This window comes from Giraffa tippelskirchi, chromosome 10 (assembly GCF_054371585.1).
Source record: "Giraffa tippelskirchi isolate mGirTip1 chromosome 10, T2T-mGirTip1v1.2.pri, whole genome shotgun sequence".
NCBI classification, from domain to species: Eukaryota; Metazoa; Chordata; class Mammalia; order Artiodactyla; family Giraffidae; genus Giraffa; species Giraffa tippelskirchi.
The window spans coordinates 97,266,503-97,282,683 of NC_137284.1; the positions used below are offsets into that span (position 1 = coordinate 97,266,503).

General features: G+C 40.6%; 1 protein-coding gene across 33 annotated transcripts in view; it reads right to left on the bottom strand.

The window, feature by feature from the left end:
* Window positions 1-16,181, bottom strand: part of ST7 (suppression of tumorigenicity 7) — a 315,966-nt gene that overhangs the window by 167,975 nt on the left and 131,810 nt on the right. For all 33 annotated transcript variants that reach the window (XM_081537854.1, XM_081537850.1, XM_081537845.1 and 30 more), the window contains one exon: window positions 3,847-3,929. In XM_081537854.1, coding sequence (XP_081393980.1) covers window positions 3,847-3,929 — 83 coding nt within the window. The remainder of the gene's footprint in view (window positions 1-3,846; window positions 3,930-16,181) is intronic.

Genomic DNA, 16,181 nt, shown 5'->3' on the forward strand with positions numbered 1-16,181 from the left:
AGATCATGGCATCTGGTCCCATCACTTCATGGCAAGTTGATGGGGAAACAATGGAAACAATGACAGACTTAATTTTCTTGGGCTCCAAAATCACTGATGGTGACTGTAGTCATGAAATTAAAAGACACTTGCTCCTTGGAAGAAAAGCTATGACAAATATAGACAGCATATTAAAAAGCAGAGACATCACTTTGCCTACAAAGGTTTGTATAGTCAAAGCTATAGTTTTTCCAATAGTCATGTATGGATGTGAGAGTTGGACAGTAAAAATGACTGAGTGCCAAAGAATTTATGCTTTTGAACTGTGGTGCTGGAGAAGACTCTTGAGAGCCCCTTGGACTGCAAGGAGATCAAACCAGTCAATCCTACAGGAAATCAACCCTGAATATTCATTGGAAGGACTGATGCTGAAACTGAAGCTCCAATACTTGGGCCATCTGATGCAAAGAGTTGACATATTGGAAAGACCCTGATGCTGGGAAAGATTGAAGGCAGGAGGAAAAGGGGACGACAGAGGATAAGATGGTTGGATGGCATCACCAACTCAATGGACATGAGTCTGAGCAAACTCCAGGAGATGGTGAAGGACAGGGAAGCCTGGCATGCTGCAGTCCATGGTGTCGCAAAGAGTCAGACATGACTGAGTGACTGAACAACAACAAAAATACTCAACAGCATAGAGGCACTGGCTATATCAACCACTTAGAATTTCAATAAAGTTAATATTAGAATTCACTTAGAATTAAATGAAATAATATATTCAAAGTGCTTAAAACAGTACCTGGCATAGAGTGGAAAACACAACCAAAGGGCCTTTATTTACACCTGATTCCTATCTAATTATTATCTCTTCACTTTCCTGAAAACAACTGTTTTACACTGGATCCCTGAATTAACTCTTTTATTTACTATTTCTTTTTTCTTCTTGATTCTCATTTTTAAAAATTATGCTTTGGCTGCCTTTTCCCATATCCCTCTCTTGAACATATATGCATAACCCGCAGGCATAGGAGCATGTCTAACACATTAATGGGGATACAGGGGTCTATTATAAATGTCAGTATGGCAGCATTTTCTCTATTCTACCAACATTTTGAGAAATTAAGGGGAGTATTTTCTCCACATATCTACCTTACCATTCTCAAAAGCAAAAATAAAACCCATAAATGTTTTCCATAGAAATAAACATCACCCATAGAGGCCACGTCAAGCAGACTGGGCCTATCCTTCCTAGAGCAGATAAAAGACTAAATTGGTGAGTTTGGACTGTGATAACAGGTGCAGTTCCTGTGGCTGGAACTGGGCTGAGATGAGAAGTCTTGTGACAAATGGGTAGAGGGGCAGCGTGAAGTTCAGCAAGCAAAGAGGTGCCTGGATGGGGTATGGGCCTGGGAACTGTAGGGGAAGAGTGAGAAGTAGGTGGTGTAACAAACTGATTGCTGGTTTTCAACCTGTAAAATTAAGAGATAGCAGTGACATCTAGTAAAATACACGCTGCTAAGTTCTCATTTATTTTTAAACACATTAGTGTAAAAGACAGCAACATTTGCCAAACACATTTTATTTCTATGTATGTTGTTCAGTTAACTGATTTTTCCTTCATAGGGTAAAAATAGCAGGGGTTTTGTTTGTTTATGTTTAGCTCTCTTTGCCTAAGACATCACACTGCATGATAACTTCAGCCTCCAGCATAGGAATCCTGAGGTCCCCAAGCAAGAAATTTCCTCAGGGGCAGCCCTGCAGCTTCCGTGTTCACCACCTGGCTCCCTTGACACTGCTCAGGAAAGAGTAGTTAGGTAATTGTCTCTCCGGTACCAGGAAACCGCTATGCAACTCTATGCACACGGTTATTTCGCAAAGCACCTGATCCTTTATCCCAATGCTGCCTCTCCATGAAACGCACTTGACAGAAAGGAACTGTAGCTGAAGAGACAGACACCTCAGCCCAGGGTGCATTTCAAGGGCTAGCAAAGCTGCCTCCCCAAGAGCTGATAGCCCCGGTGTCAACAATCTCTAAAGCAGGAGCCTAAAGCAAACGAGAGCTATTCCCACACATGGTAGTGACTTTGACTTCAGTATAAACCAAGCATTTTTGAGAAGGCCTTTCAAAATCTTCCCACACCAGAGGATTTCCTTTGCATAAAGTTTTATGTCAGTCAGGAGAACCCTCTACTACTTCCGAAGAAAGCAATAAAGCAAATCTCTCATAAAACAACACAGCAGTGATCATCAGGCATCAGCAACTGCAATCCACACACAGGGAGAAAGTGTCGCCAGCCTAGGTCTGCAAAGGTGGTCATGGTCCAAGGAAATCCCTTTATTCAGAGGTGAAAAGCAGGTGGATGGAACGTCATCATCCTTAAGTGAGAAGGGAAAACGACTGCTGGGCTTAGCTCACCAGACTGAACCTCTGGAGAAGGAAATGGCAACCCACTCCAGTATTCTTGCCTGGAGAATCCCATGCACAGAGGAGCCTGGTGGACCACAGTCCAGGGGGTCGCAAAGAGTCAGACATGACTGAACTAAGCACACACACACACCAGAGTGAAAGGAAACAACCTGCATTCTGGTAATTAATTTATAGGCTGGTGAATCCACACTGAGACACTACTAAATAAAATCCAGACCTGCCATTTGTTCAGAAGCTAGAAAAACAGTTGAGAACTTAACCAGTGAAACTGAAAGTCACTCAGTCGTGTCTGACTCTTTGCAACACCATGGACTGTTGTCTGCCAGGCTCCTCTGTCCACGGGGATTCTCCAGGCAAGAATACCGGAGTCGGTAGCTGTTCCCTTCTCCGGGGGATTCTCCTGACCCAGGGATCAAACCCAGGTCTCCTACGTTGCAGGTGGATTCTTTAATGTCTGAGACACCCACTTAACTAGAGAGGTGGTGAAATGAGTGATAAAAGAATGGGCTCTGGTGCAAGCCAGACTGGGTTGAAATCCTGCTCCACCATTTGCCAGCTAAGTGACCTAAGGCAGGTTACTTCCTATCTATCTTACATATTAGTAAAATGAAAACAATACTAGTAGCTACCTCATTGTATTTTTTTTTTGCCCATGTCTCTATAATTAATAGTAATCACAGCATTATGTACAGAGGGGAAAAAAAAACTTTCTAAAACCTCCTTCTCCTTAAAGATTCTTAACATAAATTTAACTATATTAGAGTGATTCCACTAGTTTAGATGGCTCCCTTTAAGGTCACTTAAAGAAAACTACTGTAAGTATTATAACCTATTACACTTCTAACTATTTATTTTAGAGCGTAAGGCAATGGAGCCAATGTGATAATGAAAATGATTATCGTATTGCTTACTGCCTATTTGAGATCTTTTTTCAAGGAAGCAATAAGGAAATATATGTAAATTTTAGAAGAAAAGGAGATGAAGGGGGGAAAAGCTTAGAACTGCAACATCTATGTCAATACATTTAAAGAAACTGAGCTATATTTCTCCTGATCTTGATTATGTCCAATAATCCATTTTGAAAACAGTAATGAAGGAAAAACATTTTAGTTTAACTGAGTCACACTTGCTATAGAGTATCTCAGACATTAGAATTTGACATAGAATTACATCTTCCTTTATTTTCCATTCTGCCTACATTTTGTTTTTCCCTTCAACAAAAGCAGCATACAATTAAAAAAATTTTTCTTTTCAAATATATTTTAAAAACATAATCTGGACAGTACAAGGCTTCTATCAGGTCTCCCACCCAACATACACATACATGCAATCATTGTGTGCTGCTGCTGTGCACACTTGCAGAGTTTTTTCTTGCACATATAACACATATATTAATAATCAGCACATTTTTAAATAGGAAGAATTCCACCACTTACCAAAATAAGCCCTGATATTAGTGAGGAAGTTCCTGTTAGGGCCACGTAGAACTTCGGTGTTAATGTGTTCAAAAACATGCTCACTAAAAAAACAAGAAAGAGGGAGAAGAACAGGGAATGCATGAGTATATCATCAGTAAAACCAACTCTCATTTTCTTTCTGGTGAAACCATTTGTTTCTGATGACAACAGTTATTAGAATCATAGCCAAGTGCCATTAAAATGCTTCAGCATCACACAGGCTCAGAATACTAGGTTCAAGTTATATATCCTAAAAGAAAACAACTACATACAAGAAGAAACAGCAGTTTTGAAAACTATCATTGTGAACAATTTTTATGAATTTATAGCCACTGAAGAGTCAAATCAAAGCTGGTTACTAAACTGCTAAGAGGAATGGAAGGTGCCCTAATATAAAACATATCTGATGTGTGGGACCCACACATCAGAGTTTTTGATGAGCCAACAAGTGGTAGCTCAACCTTAAAACAAATGAAAATTAACTATATTAAAGATTTATTAAAGATTCTAATACTATGCTCACCCCTGAAAAAGAAATGTTAGCATATATTAATATAGTTTTTTCAACTAACTTATAAGGTTGTTAGACTGCTCATCAAAATAATTGGATTCAATGGAGAAAAGATGAAAATGAAACCAATAAAAATGAAAGTACAGTGGTAAGACCAGCTCCTGCCACTCTGTTCAAATCAACACTACAGTAGATCTGGTTGCCAATTAAGTAAGGTCACTTACACATTTTATAAGTATATTTTAAGTCATTATTTTTATCTAGAAATTGCACAAAACTTTGCAAACCAAACAACAATTGACCTAAATGGTTTTTGCTTGCGTATTCACATTTCTTAACTGAAGTGTTTGTGGAAGAAGATCATATCCAGTCCTGTTTCAATGAAGAACATTAGAAGTAGGACTTTTATGTCATTAGGGGAAAAGGCTTTGGCATGTGTCCCGAGCTCAGCCCAGAAAGCAAAGTCACCAACATGAATAGAGATCCCATGCTCACTCATTCAACAAATGCTTCTCTCTGCTTATGAATGAGACTGTGGACAAAGAATGGAAGCATGAATCAGACATAGCTCCCGCCCTCTAGAAGGCCAAAGTCTAGCTGGGAACAGACAAGTAAACAATCACCAGACGGTTTTGATAAGTGCATAGAAGGGTCCTGTGCACAGAATTTTATGAAAACACCTAAAAGGTATGCATCTTGGTCTGGGGGATCAGGAAGATGTCCAGGAGAGTAAGCAGGAGTTAACCACAACAAAGTGGGCAGGGGGAAGAAAGGAGGACCATGTGAGCGAAAGACAGGGCCTGCTTTGAGGCCCTGAGGAAAGAGCACAGCCTTCCCAGATAATTGTGGACCTTCCCAAAGGCAGAGATGTAGAAGGATGCACTGATTTCGTCTTTCCTGACAATGGGCCTGGTCTCAGCAAACCCTCCTCCCCCCACACCCACTTTAAACAAACTGGCTTGAGGGACTCATGGTCTATTATTTGACATCAAAAATCTGGACTAAAAAAGTGCTCAGTCAAAAGTCACAATATGACTAAGTGGACTCTTTCGGGGAGGTAGAGAAAGGCACAGAAGGAGGGATCGGCCTAGGGTTGTAAGGCAAGAAAAGGTACACTTGAAATGTGGTTCTGCACTTGGCCATTAAAAAACAAACAAAACTGTGGTTTGTCACTTCCACATAACAGTCTATATAGAAGGAGGCAGATTTCTAAAACGATTAAAAAAAAATCAAGCAAACAATTCTAGTTACAAACCTAAAGCTTGTAACTGACATTCTGATTCTGAGGTGCCTAAAATTCTCAAAATTCCCCTCCTCACACTATGAATGATTCAACATTTCCTTTTTTTTTTTTTAAAGTCACGAAAATAGACCATTCACTTTGTTATTCTGTAATTATGAACATTCATATCTGTACCATACACTCTTCAGTAAGTTTCTGGGGACATAGAATTCAACGAAGTCCATTTCTAAAAGAAAGAGGGAAAGCACTGCATGAATTGTGAAGTGCTTTGGTAGTCCAGCTAAAAGCATAAAGCAATGAAGAGAAAAAGATTGGCTACTGAAAAATTACTGATCCACTAGAAATAAAAGATTGAAGAACCAATTTACAAGTGAAAAAATTATGTGAGTTTTTAAAAGAGAGAAAAATAAACATTCTATACATTCAGTTTTACTTAAAATTATATAGCAACCATCAGAAACAATTAAAACATGCTTCTCTACTACATCCAGTTATATATATCAGAGTTGGGAGAGAGAATGGTGGGCACTAAAAGAAATAGACAAATAGAGAATGGGAGAAGTGGAGATAGAAGCATTTATAGAGAGTGGAAGGTATTCATTTAATAACCTACTAATTTTATAGTCTTACTAGATATTCTGGGTAACATCATTAAGACATGGCATTTGGCAATTCTGGGCACAAAAATCAACAATTAATACTTGCCATTTGAACCTATCTATGTATTTAAAGTTGACAATAGCAGTTTCACAGACTGGAGAACTCGATGCTCACTTCAACTCTGTGAGGGCAATATTATTACTCATCTTATTTCATAGCTGGTGGCTGGGCAAAGCCCTAAACACAGTTATCCAGCCCCCAGAGCTCAGGCTCATGTTATCAAGGGTGCACATGAGGATAAAGCTGAAAAGCATGAAGGAACAAAACAGCAAAAGGAAAACAGTAGTCTTGCATTTGAAAGGGAGAGGAAGCCTAAAGGAGAGATACTAAAAGATGGATGATTTTACTGCTATTCCCCAGGGTGGGGAGCTGGGGTGAGGGCTGGGGGCTGGTGGGAGGAGGCAGGATGCCACCTTGAAGGGAAGTATCTAGTTAAATATTCCTCCGTTAAATGAGAGCCACGCAATGCAAACCAGACTGTCTTAAACTTAGGCATACGTTGCCTACTTTCATCAGAGTCACTAGAAATTATTTTTGAAAATGTGAGGGAGGGCCTGCTGAAATACCTAAAAATTAGACAGAAAATTTTGGGGAGTATAGTTTGAAACATAAACTGGATATTTCCTGACATCTATAGCCATAGGAATACTATCTCCACAGCTTCTGGGACTCAGGCAAAACAAATGGTAAAGACTAAACTAGCTTTGGTAAGAATCAATTCATAAAATTATACAATGTCCTGTATCGACTTGGAAACAAAACTTAGTAAGTCAGAAGGCTTTTCATCTGACCTTGCTGGACACACTAACAGGTCACTGCTCAAAGAATATTGCATCAGTTATTCAAGGGTGGCCTCAGGGACTGTTTCTTCAGGCGTTCTAAAGATGCTGAACTTTAGTCGTGTCTGACTCTTAATGACCCCATGGATGCAGCCCCCCAGGCTCCTCTGTCCATGGGGATTCTCCAGGCAAGAATACCAGAGCAGGTTGCCTTGCCCTTCTTCCAGGGGATCTTTCCAATCCGGGGATCAAACCCAGGGCTCCCGCGTTGCAGGCAGACTCTACCGTCTGAGCCACCAGGGAAGTCAAAACTTGGCACAGTCTGGAATTAAGTACAGGTCTGAGAAGAAACTAGGTAGGAGGGGTGGGTGAATGAATTGAAAACTCAATGACCTCTCTGGATCACAGGAGAGAGGAGGCAAGAAGATAATGCAACATGTCAACTGTGGAAAGTCAAGAATCACCCCTGTGAGCTAGGAACTAGAATACCAGAGGGCTTACTCAGGAGTCACATGGGATGGCCCTGTGAGGCCCTGTCTGTGAGGAGCCAGCCCTGTTTCTGGCCCTTGTGACAGCAAGAGTCTTCCTGCATATTCTTCAGAGCACAAACAGTTCCCAAATTACACTCCTGGAGAACACACTGAACACATAATGCTTAAAGAGTGTTTGACTCCTCAAGATATATTCTACTTTATACAAGCCCTTGAACGAATAGGTTAAAGCAGCATCAAAGACTAGGAGGTACTGACTAGACAGAACTGAATATGGAGTGTGATGAAGTCTACAACACCAAAAAACATGGGTCTGCTTTGTCCCGTCTTCCATTTAATGCCTTGCTAAAATAGGGCATGTGAAGTAGAAAGAATTAGAAAGTTATGACAATCAGCAATCACTGAAAAGATTAGTACTAAAGTCCCTAGGAAGAAAGGTTAAAGAAACTAAATCTATTTAAGCTGTACTGGAAAAAAAAGAGAGAGAGAGATTTTGTGTAAAAGCTTTATGCCTGGCAAAGAGAAAGGGGATAGGAGACTTGGCCTCTGAACTGAAACTAGCAGCAGTGGTGGCCCTGGGAAATTCTGACACCCTTCCAGAGCTGCTCCGAGGCTCAGATGAAACAGGCCTTTCCTCACCCCTCACAACCAGTTCATACTTGCCAAGTGTCACCCTGGGCAGGGGGCTGGGGATAGCGCAAGGAGCAGAGCCCCTCCAAGGGGCCCACAATCCAAGGGCTAAGAGAGGTAAGTAAACCACCAAGAGAACACATGAGGGAGTTAGGAGGACACACAGCACTCAAAGGGGTTAGGAGATGAAGAGAGATGTCTGCCAAATGTAAGCATCCCATCCGAAACTTGAAGGACGAATCAAGAGTTACCCAGGTGAGATTACTTGTGGCTGCATGGGCTATTCTCAGGAGAGACAAATGAAAATGAGTTCAGATTGTACTTCTCCAAATTAAAGGTGTTTACCGCTCTTTGGTATTCTCCAAAATCATTTATCAAGGACTTCTCTCTAGAGACTTTATGCAGGGAGTAGATAAAAGAATACTGAAGAAATAGGGAACTCTGAATTCTTACTTTTCTTAGAAAATAAATATAAGTAAAATCTATTTCAATGCAAGTTGAAAATCTATGATTCTGGGGCTGTTTCATTATCTACAACATAAGAATACTGTGTCTTACAGGGTTGTTGTGAGAACTCAATGTGACAGTTTAGATAAATTGCCTAACACAGCAGATGGCATCAAATAATATTATTGTTGTCTTTTATATTACTCTTCCTTTTGTGATTGGGCATCTTCTATTACTATGGCATAGAAAGCAGAGGAGACTGAGCTGAACGTATAAACAACAGTAGGAGTAGTAGTCATCTAGCATTTACTGAGCACCTCCTGTATGCCAAGCACTGTGGTATAGACCACAGCCCAAGAAATAGATCACCTGCACTGTGATTTGTCTTTATGCTAAACACAGATGTCCTACAAAACAAAGAGTCAGTTAACAGAAGGGTCCTTTGAACTGGATTCTTGCTGTTTGAGATGGAAGTAAACTTGAGGGTGAGTCTGAAGGCAGCCATTATAGAAGGCAAAGATATCCATGTGGATATCCAATCAGTTCAGTTCAGTCGTTCAGTCGTGTCTGACTCTGCGACCCCATGAATTGCAGCACGCCAGGCCTCCCTGTCCATCACCAACTCCCGGAGTCTACCCAAACCCATGTCCATCGAGTCGGTGATGCCATCCAACCATCTCATCCTCCGTCGGCCCCTTCTCCTCCCGCCCCCAATCCTACCCAGCATTAGGGTCTTTTCCAATGAGTCAACTCTTCGCATGAGGTGGCCAAAGTATTGGAGTTTCAGCTTCAACATCAGACCTTCCAATGAACACCCAGGATTGATCTCTTTTAGGATGGATTGATTGGATCTCCTTGCAGGCCAAGGGACTCTCAAGAGTCTTCTCCAACACCACAGTTCAAAAGCATCAGTTCTTCGGCCCTCAGCTTTCTTCACCGTCCAACTCTCACATCCATACATGACCACTGGAAAAACCATAGCCTTGACTAGATGGACTTTTGTTGGCAAAGTAATGTCTCTGCTTTTAAATATGCTATCTAGGTTGGCCATAACCTTCCTTCCAAGGAGTAAGCGTCTTTTAATTTCATGGCTGCAGTCACCATCAGCAGTGATTCTGGAGTCCAAAAAAAGAAAGTCTGACACTGTTTCCACTGTTTCCCCATCTATTTCCCATGAAGTGATGGGACCAGATGCCATGATCTTAGTTTTCCAAACGTTGAGCTTTAAGCCAACTTTTTCACTCTCCTCTTTCACCTTCATCAAGAGGCTCTTTAGTTCTTCTTTGCTTTCTGCCATAAGGGTGGTGTCATCTGCTTATCTGAGGTTATTGATATTTCTCCCAGCAATCTTGATTCCAGCTTGTGTTTCTTCCAGCCCAGCGTTTCTCATGATGTACTCTGCATATAAGTTAAATAAGCAGGGTGACAATATACAGCCTTGACGTACTCCTTTTCCTATTTGGAAAAAGAGTCCAAAATGCAGTACTTGGATGCAATCTCAAAAACGATAGCATGATCTCTGTTCGTTTCCAAGGCAAACCATTCAATACCACGATAATCCAAGTCTATGCCCCAACCAGTAACACCGAAGAAGCTGAAGTTGAACGGTTCTATGAAGACCTACAAGACCTTCTAGAACTAACACCCAAAAAAGATGTCTTTTTCATTATAGGGGACTGGAATGCAAAAGTAGGAAGTCAAGAAACACCTGGCATAACAGGCAAGTTTTGCCTTGGAGTACAGAATGAAGCAGGGCAAAGGCTAATAGAGTTTTGCCACGAGAACGCACTGGTAATAGCAAACACCCTATTCCAACAACACAAGAGAAGACTCTACACGTGGACATCACCAGATGGTCAACACCGAAATCAGATTGATTATATTCTTTGCAGCCAAAGGTGGAGAAGCTCTATACAGTCGGCAAAAACAAGACCAGGAGCAGACTGTGGCTCAGATCATGAACTGCTTATTGCCAAATTCAGACTTAAATTGAAGAAAGTAGGGAAAACCACTAGTCCATTCAGCTATGACCTAGATCAAATCCCTTATGAGTATACAGTGGAAGTGACAAATAGATTTAAGGGACTAGACCTGAAAGACAGAGTGCCTGATGAACTATGGACAGAGGTTCATGACATTGTACAGGAGACTGGGATCAAGAAAATCCCCATGGAAAAGAAACGCAAAAAAGCAAAATGGCTGTCTGAGGAGGCCTTACAGATAGCTGGGAAGAGAAGAGAAGCGAAAAGCAAAGGAGAAAAGGATATCCAATAGCTCTGGCTAACCGCGGTGAGCCCAGAAAGGGTGTTAAGATAAGCCAACTCTATCTGCTCCAAGAGCTTCTTTCTCAACTGTTCATAAATAAAATGCAGCTTCAAACTTTGCTCCCATGAGAGCAAGCTATTCCACATGCTAATCTGTGGCTGTCTTTGCAGATCTACTGATATTAAAGTAGAAGCTTGGAGGAAATTTTTTTTAAATCTGGGACCAAGTATCTTCATTTTACCCCAGTAAATATTTTCTGTGTTTTTTTTTTAATAGGCCACATATTAAATTTACAATATTTGCATGTTTCCAAAAAAAAATCAGTTTTATATCTGTAAAACCACATCTGTTCAACAGAAGATTAAAAGCACACCAGGAGCATGCTTTCTCATTTGTTGTTTCTGCTTTCCCTCTCCTTGCCCTTCACCCTGGTCTCCCTGGGCTGTGACAAGGTCTCAGGCTTTTATGTATCACAATTCCCTGGATAAATTCTGTAGCATTTATCCTTGAGAGGAGAAAGACATAGAAGTATATTTTTAAACATGTTCTTATTGCAAGAAACCCTCATAAATCATTCTGTCAACTCTTCCCTCTACCCTTGACGTTGCGTTGGCAACTTTACAGGTATACTGTTTCTGCTTTATCGGGCATCTGGCTCTGCTGAGGAGTGGAGCTGAGCACATTCTTTCTTTCCTCAGTTGTGATGGAAAAACTACACTGAAGCAATGCTCAATCTTCATGGCTCCTTGTCCTTGCTGGAGGGAGTCCATCTGTCAACAACGAAGGACTGTCCAAAGCCCAGTCACATATAAACCTTGGTAACCCAAAGGACCTAGAGAAGCGAGATCTCAGATTACCTTTTCCCTTTTATTTACAAGCAGGCTCATGATGAGAGACTATAGTCAAGAACAGGAGAGCAGCTTGTATAAGTCTTACATTTTTAGCTATTTAAAACATGCTTTAATTTAGAGTTGAAGATTTATGACTCTTCTTATTTCTCATAAACTGTTTGACATCAGGAAGAAAAAAAGACAGTTGCTTCTAACGGGAGAAACTTCTGCAAAGAGACAGAAGCCTTATGGAGACCTGGTCCTCCAGGCCCAGGCCTCCTCTCAACTCCAAGCAGTCACTGTGTCTCCATCATCCAGCAACCAGCAAAGAACCTGGTCCACAGGGATACTCAATGTTTGATAAACACTGCAGGACAGCATAAGGGAAGAGTGGTAGGTGATAAAGTCATTAACAACCATTCTTCAGGACTTCTGATTAAAAAAAAAAAAATTCCTAAGTCTAGGAAAACTGAAATTCTTTAATGGCTGTGATCTGTTCTTCTGGGAGTGTGTGTGTGTGTGTTTCTGTCCCCAGAGTACCTGGACATTGTGAGATGCTCATTAGGTAGATTGAATGACCACTACTCACTGCTAAATCAAGAAAGTCCAGACATACTATCCTCACACAGTAAGGCCTTGGCTACGTAGAACCCTCAGTAATGAATTATTTGGGATAAAGTGAAAATGAATGTATTAGTTGCTCAGTCATGGGTCTGACTCTTTGCAACGCCACAGACTGTAGCCTGCCAGGCTCCTCTGTTCATGGGTTTCTCCAGGCAAAAGTACTGGAGTCGGTAGCCATTCCCTTCTCCAGGGGATCTTCCCTGGATTTTCCAGACTCAAGGAGAGAACCTGGGTCTCTTGCATTGCAGACAGATTCTTTACCATCTGAGTCACCATGAAAGCCCTAGTTAAGGACCTACCCTATTAAAAATTAGAAGTTTTCTTTTTTAAAGCAATTTTATAAGGAAATCTTTCTAAAATGCATTACATACTTGACTGCATCTTTAAACAAAATATTCAGAAAATATTTCAATCTTTACTTGATGGCTGTAAGTTATCAAAATGAACATAAACTATAGTACTATGCTAGCATTCAGCAATGTTTTTAGAAGCCCTTTCAGTACCCTATGCTCTTTCCCTCCAAAATGAAGTGATCCCAGACTAATGTGTTTTTTCAGTCTTTCTCATAATATTTTTGTCACCTGGCATACTATTGTTTGTTGTCATTGTGTGCCTGCTTCAAACTGCTTTCTCTCCTTTTTAATAGGCCACTTAAAAATCTATGGTTCCTTCAAAGGCAGGTAATCAACTTTGGTCTTTCAATAAATACTGATATTTAATGTATGTCAAGGGGTTTTCCCAAGTGTTGCAGTGGTAAAGAATACGCCTGTCAACGCAGAAGACACAGGAGACATGCTTCGATCCCTGGGTCAGGAAGATCCCCTGGAGGAGGAAATGGCAACCCACTCCAGTATTCTTGCCTGGAAAATCCCATGGACAGAGGAGCTTGGCAGGCTACAGTCCATGGGGTCACAAAGACTTGGATGCGACTGAGCATGCAATGTATGTCAAACACTGTACAATGCTGGGGATACAAAGATATATAATACATAGTTCTTATCCTCAAGGAGCATTTTGTGGAAGAAACAGACATGGAAACAAATTAACAGGCAATTCTTAATCTGAGTATTACTCTGGAAATAGAAAGTTGGTACTCCTAAATCAGCCTTGGGCTAGGCTAGGGTGCGTGTGTGCACGCTAAGTCACGTCAGTCATGTCCTATTCTTTGTGACCCCATGGCCTGGAGGGTAGGAGATGGAATATGCATTAATAAATGTTCCCTTGATAAGACTGCTAAGCAAAGCCAAAGGATGTGCATTGGAACTATGTAAAATAAGACCTGTGATCTCCAACTGGTAATTCTTTGATGCTCATCTCTATGTGCTATATACACTGGCTTTAAACACTGGCTTTAAAATATATATATAGCTTGGTGGTTGAGGAGTTGAAATGACTGGATGGCTGAGTTCTAGAAAGATCCAGTATCACTGCTGCTGCTGCTGCTGCTGCTGCTAAGTCACCTCAGTGGTGTCCGACTCTGTGCGACCCCATAGATGGCAGCCCACCAGGCTCCCGCAGGCAAGGATTCTCCAGGCAAGAACATTGGAGTGGGTTGCCATTTCCTTCCCCAATGCATGAAAGTGAAAAGTGAAAGTGAAGTTGTTCAGTCATGTCCAACTCTTAGCGCTGCAGTGAGCTATAATACACACATCTATAGGATGGCTGAAATCAGTATTGTAAATATAAGAACACTCTTGGTGATTCTTGTGTTCACAATAAAAGTGAAGTCGCTCAGTCGTGTCCAACTCTTTGTGACCCCATGGACTGTAGCCTACCAGGCTCCTCCGTCCACGGGATTTTCCAGGCAAGAGTACTGGAGTGGGTTGCCACTTCCTTCTCTAGAGGATCTTCCTGACCCAGGGATCGAACCCGGGTCTCCCACATTGTAGGCAGACACTTTACAGTATGAGCTACCAGGGAAATCCCTGTGTTCACAGTGGAGGACTCCAAAAGGCTCCTCACAGAATCAGTCATGCGAAATGTGTTTGGACTTTTCCATCTTCTTGATAAGAATTTGGTCATCAGCTTCTCACACTTACTTTACTAGAAGTTATTTTTAAAAAAAGAAGCCTTAATGGTTTGATTTAAGTAGATTACATGCTGCAAAATTCATTATCTAAAGGACTAGAATAGAGATACTACCTAAAAGTGTTCAAAATATTTGTGGCAACCAGTAGTCTGAATAGATAATGGATAAATCTAAGATGCACGGAAATAACTAAGAAAGGTAAGAAGAACATTAACAAGAGTAAGAGAAACACAGTCTAAAACATCTTTCAGCAAATTCTCTATACTTATTAATATTAGTCAGTTCACTCTTTTATCCAAAATGTTCTTGGCTTATAAAAAGTACAAGACACTGAACTAGACACTGGGGTTGTGAAATTAAAAAATAATGAAACTGACCTAGACAAAGTAAAATAAGATGCCTATACAAATAACACAGGACAGAATGTGAAACATATCAGAAAACAGGTACAGACAAAACTTAGAGGAATAAAATATCACTTTCCTCTAGAAGGATGAGAGAAACTTAATGAATCAGATGGCCTTCTTTCTGGGCTTTGAAAGAAGGATAAGCTTAGAGCATGAGGTTGGAGATGAAAAAAGATAGTGTAGGACTCCAGACAGACATGACAACACACCCAAAGGAATTGGACTGGAGTACGAGGTAGATGAGGAGAAGCAGTGGGAGAATGTTAACTCAAATGCCAAGCCGAGAAAATCAGACTTTACACAGAAGACAGCGAGAACATACTTACCATTCATGAACAAAGATGTGAGCAAGACAGGTGTGTCTGGTAGTAATGAAGCAGTGTGTAAAATGTAGAGCTTTAGGAATTATTTCAGAAGAGACCTCCTGTAATACCATGAAGGTGGGCAGTTGGGCATATCAGATGTTGCAGAGATAAATTCAACGGGATTTGGCTCTTAACAATGTGAAACAAAGAGTAAGAGTTTAGAGACTGTTGGCAAAATGGAGCCAAAGTCAAATGGCAAGTGATTAAAGACAGTGAGTGAGTGGTAAGGAAATTACAGCAGCAGGCACAGGCTACTTCAACAGGAAGTCTGGCAGGAAAGGAAAGAACAGCATTTACTATTAAGTGTGACTTAAGTACAGAAAACTGAAATAGCACCTTAGGAGTTAATAAGTGAACGAGGAAGGAATAAAACACAAACCTATATTCTACTGCAGTGATATTAGCTCCCCTAAGAAATCCAATACTGGTTCATTCTTATACCAAGCTTTTAAAGATATATAGTTAATCATTATAAATGTGTCTACTTTCTCTCAGATTTTTCTTTTTATCTACATCTGAAAGAATAATTAAAACAGTGTGAAGTATTTTAATTGACATGATTCTGAACCTAACAATTACACTTATGTTCATTCCTGTTTTATCAGTTGGGATTAAATGATAAAACAAAAATAAATTACTCTCTATTCTATTTATTCTGATTTTTGTACATTCTAATAATTTCCATGCTCTGTTTTGAAACCCTCTGCTAACTCAGAGTTTGCTCACATGAAGATCACAGTTTGGGCCAGAGAAGCAACTATAGGCCACAGGGTAGTAAAATTAAAATTAAGTTAGGTGTTTATTTTTATTATATTCTCCACAAATCAATGACTAATCTACTTCTCTTTTGAGTGAACAGCTGCCGCACAACAGGTCTGCTGGAAGCGAAGTTAGGCTATTTCCTTTTAGGTGAGGACATATAACCCACAGAGTAAAGAACCCACAGGGGAAACCACTAGACAGACCAATATTTTGGTATTCAGCAGCTCCAAAGGTCCACAATAAACCTTTGGATTCATTATTTTTGATTCCA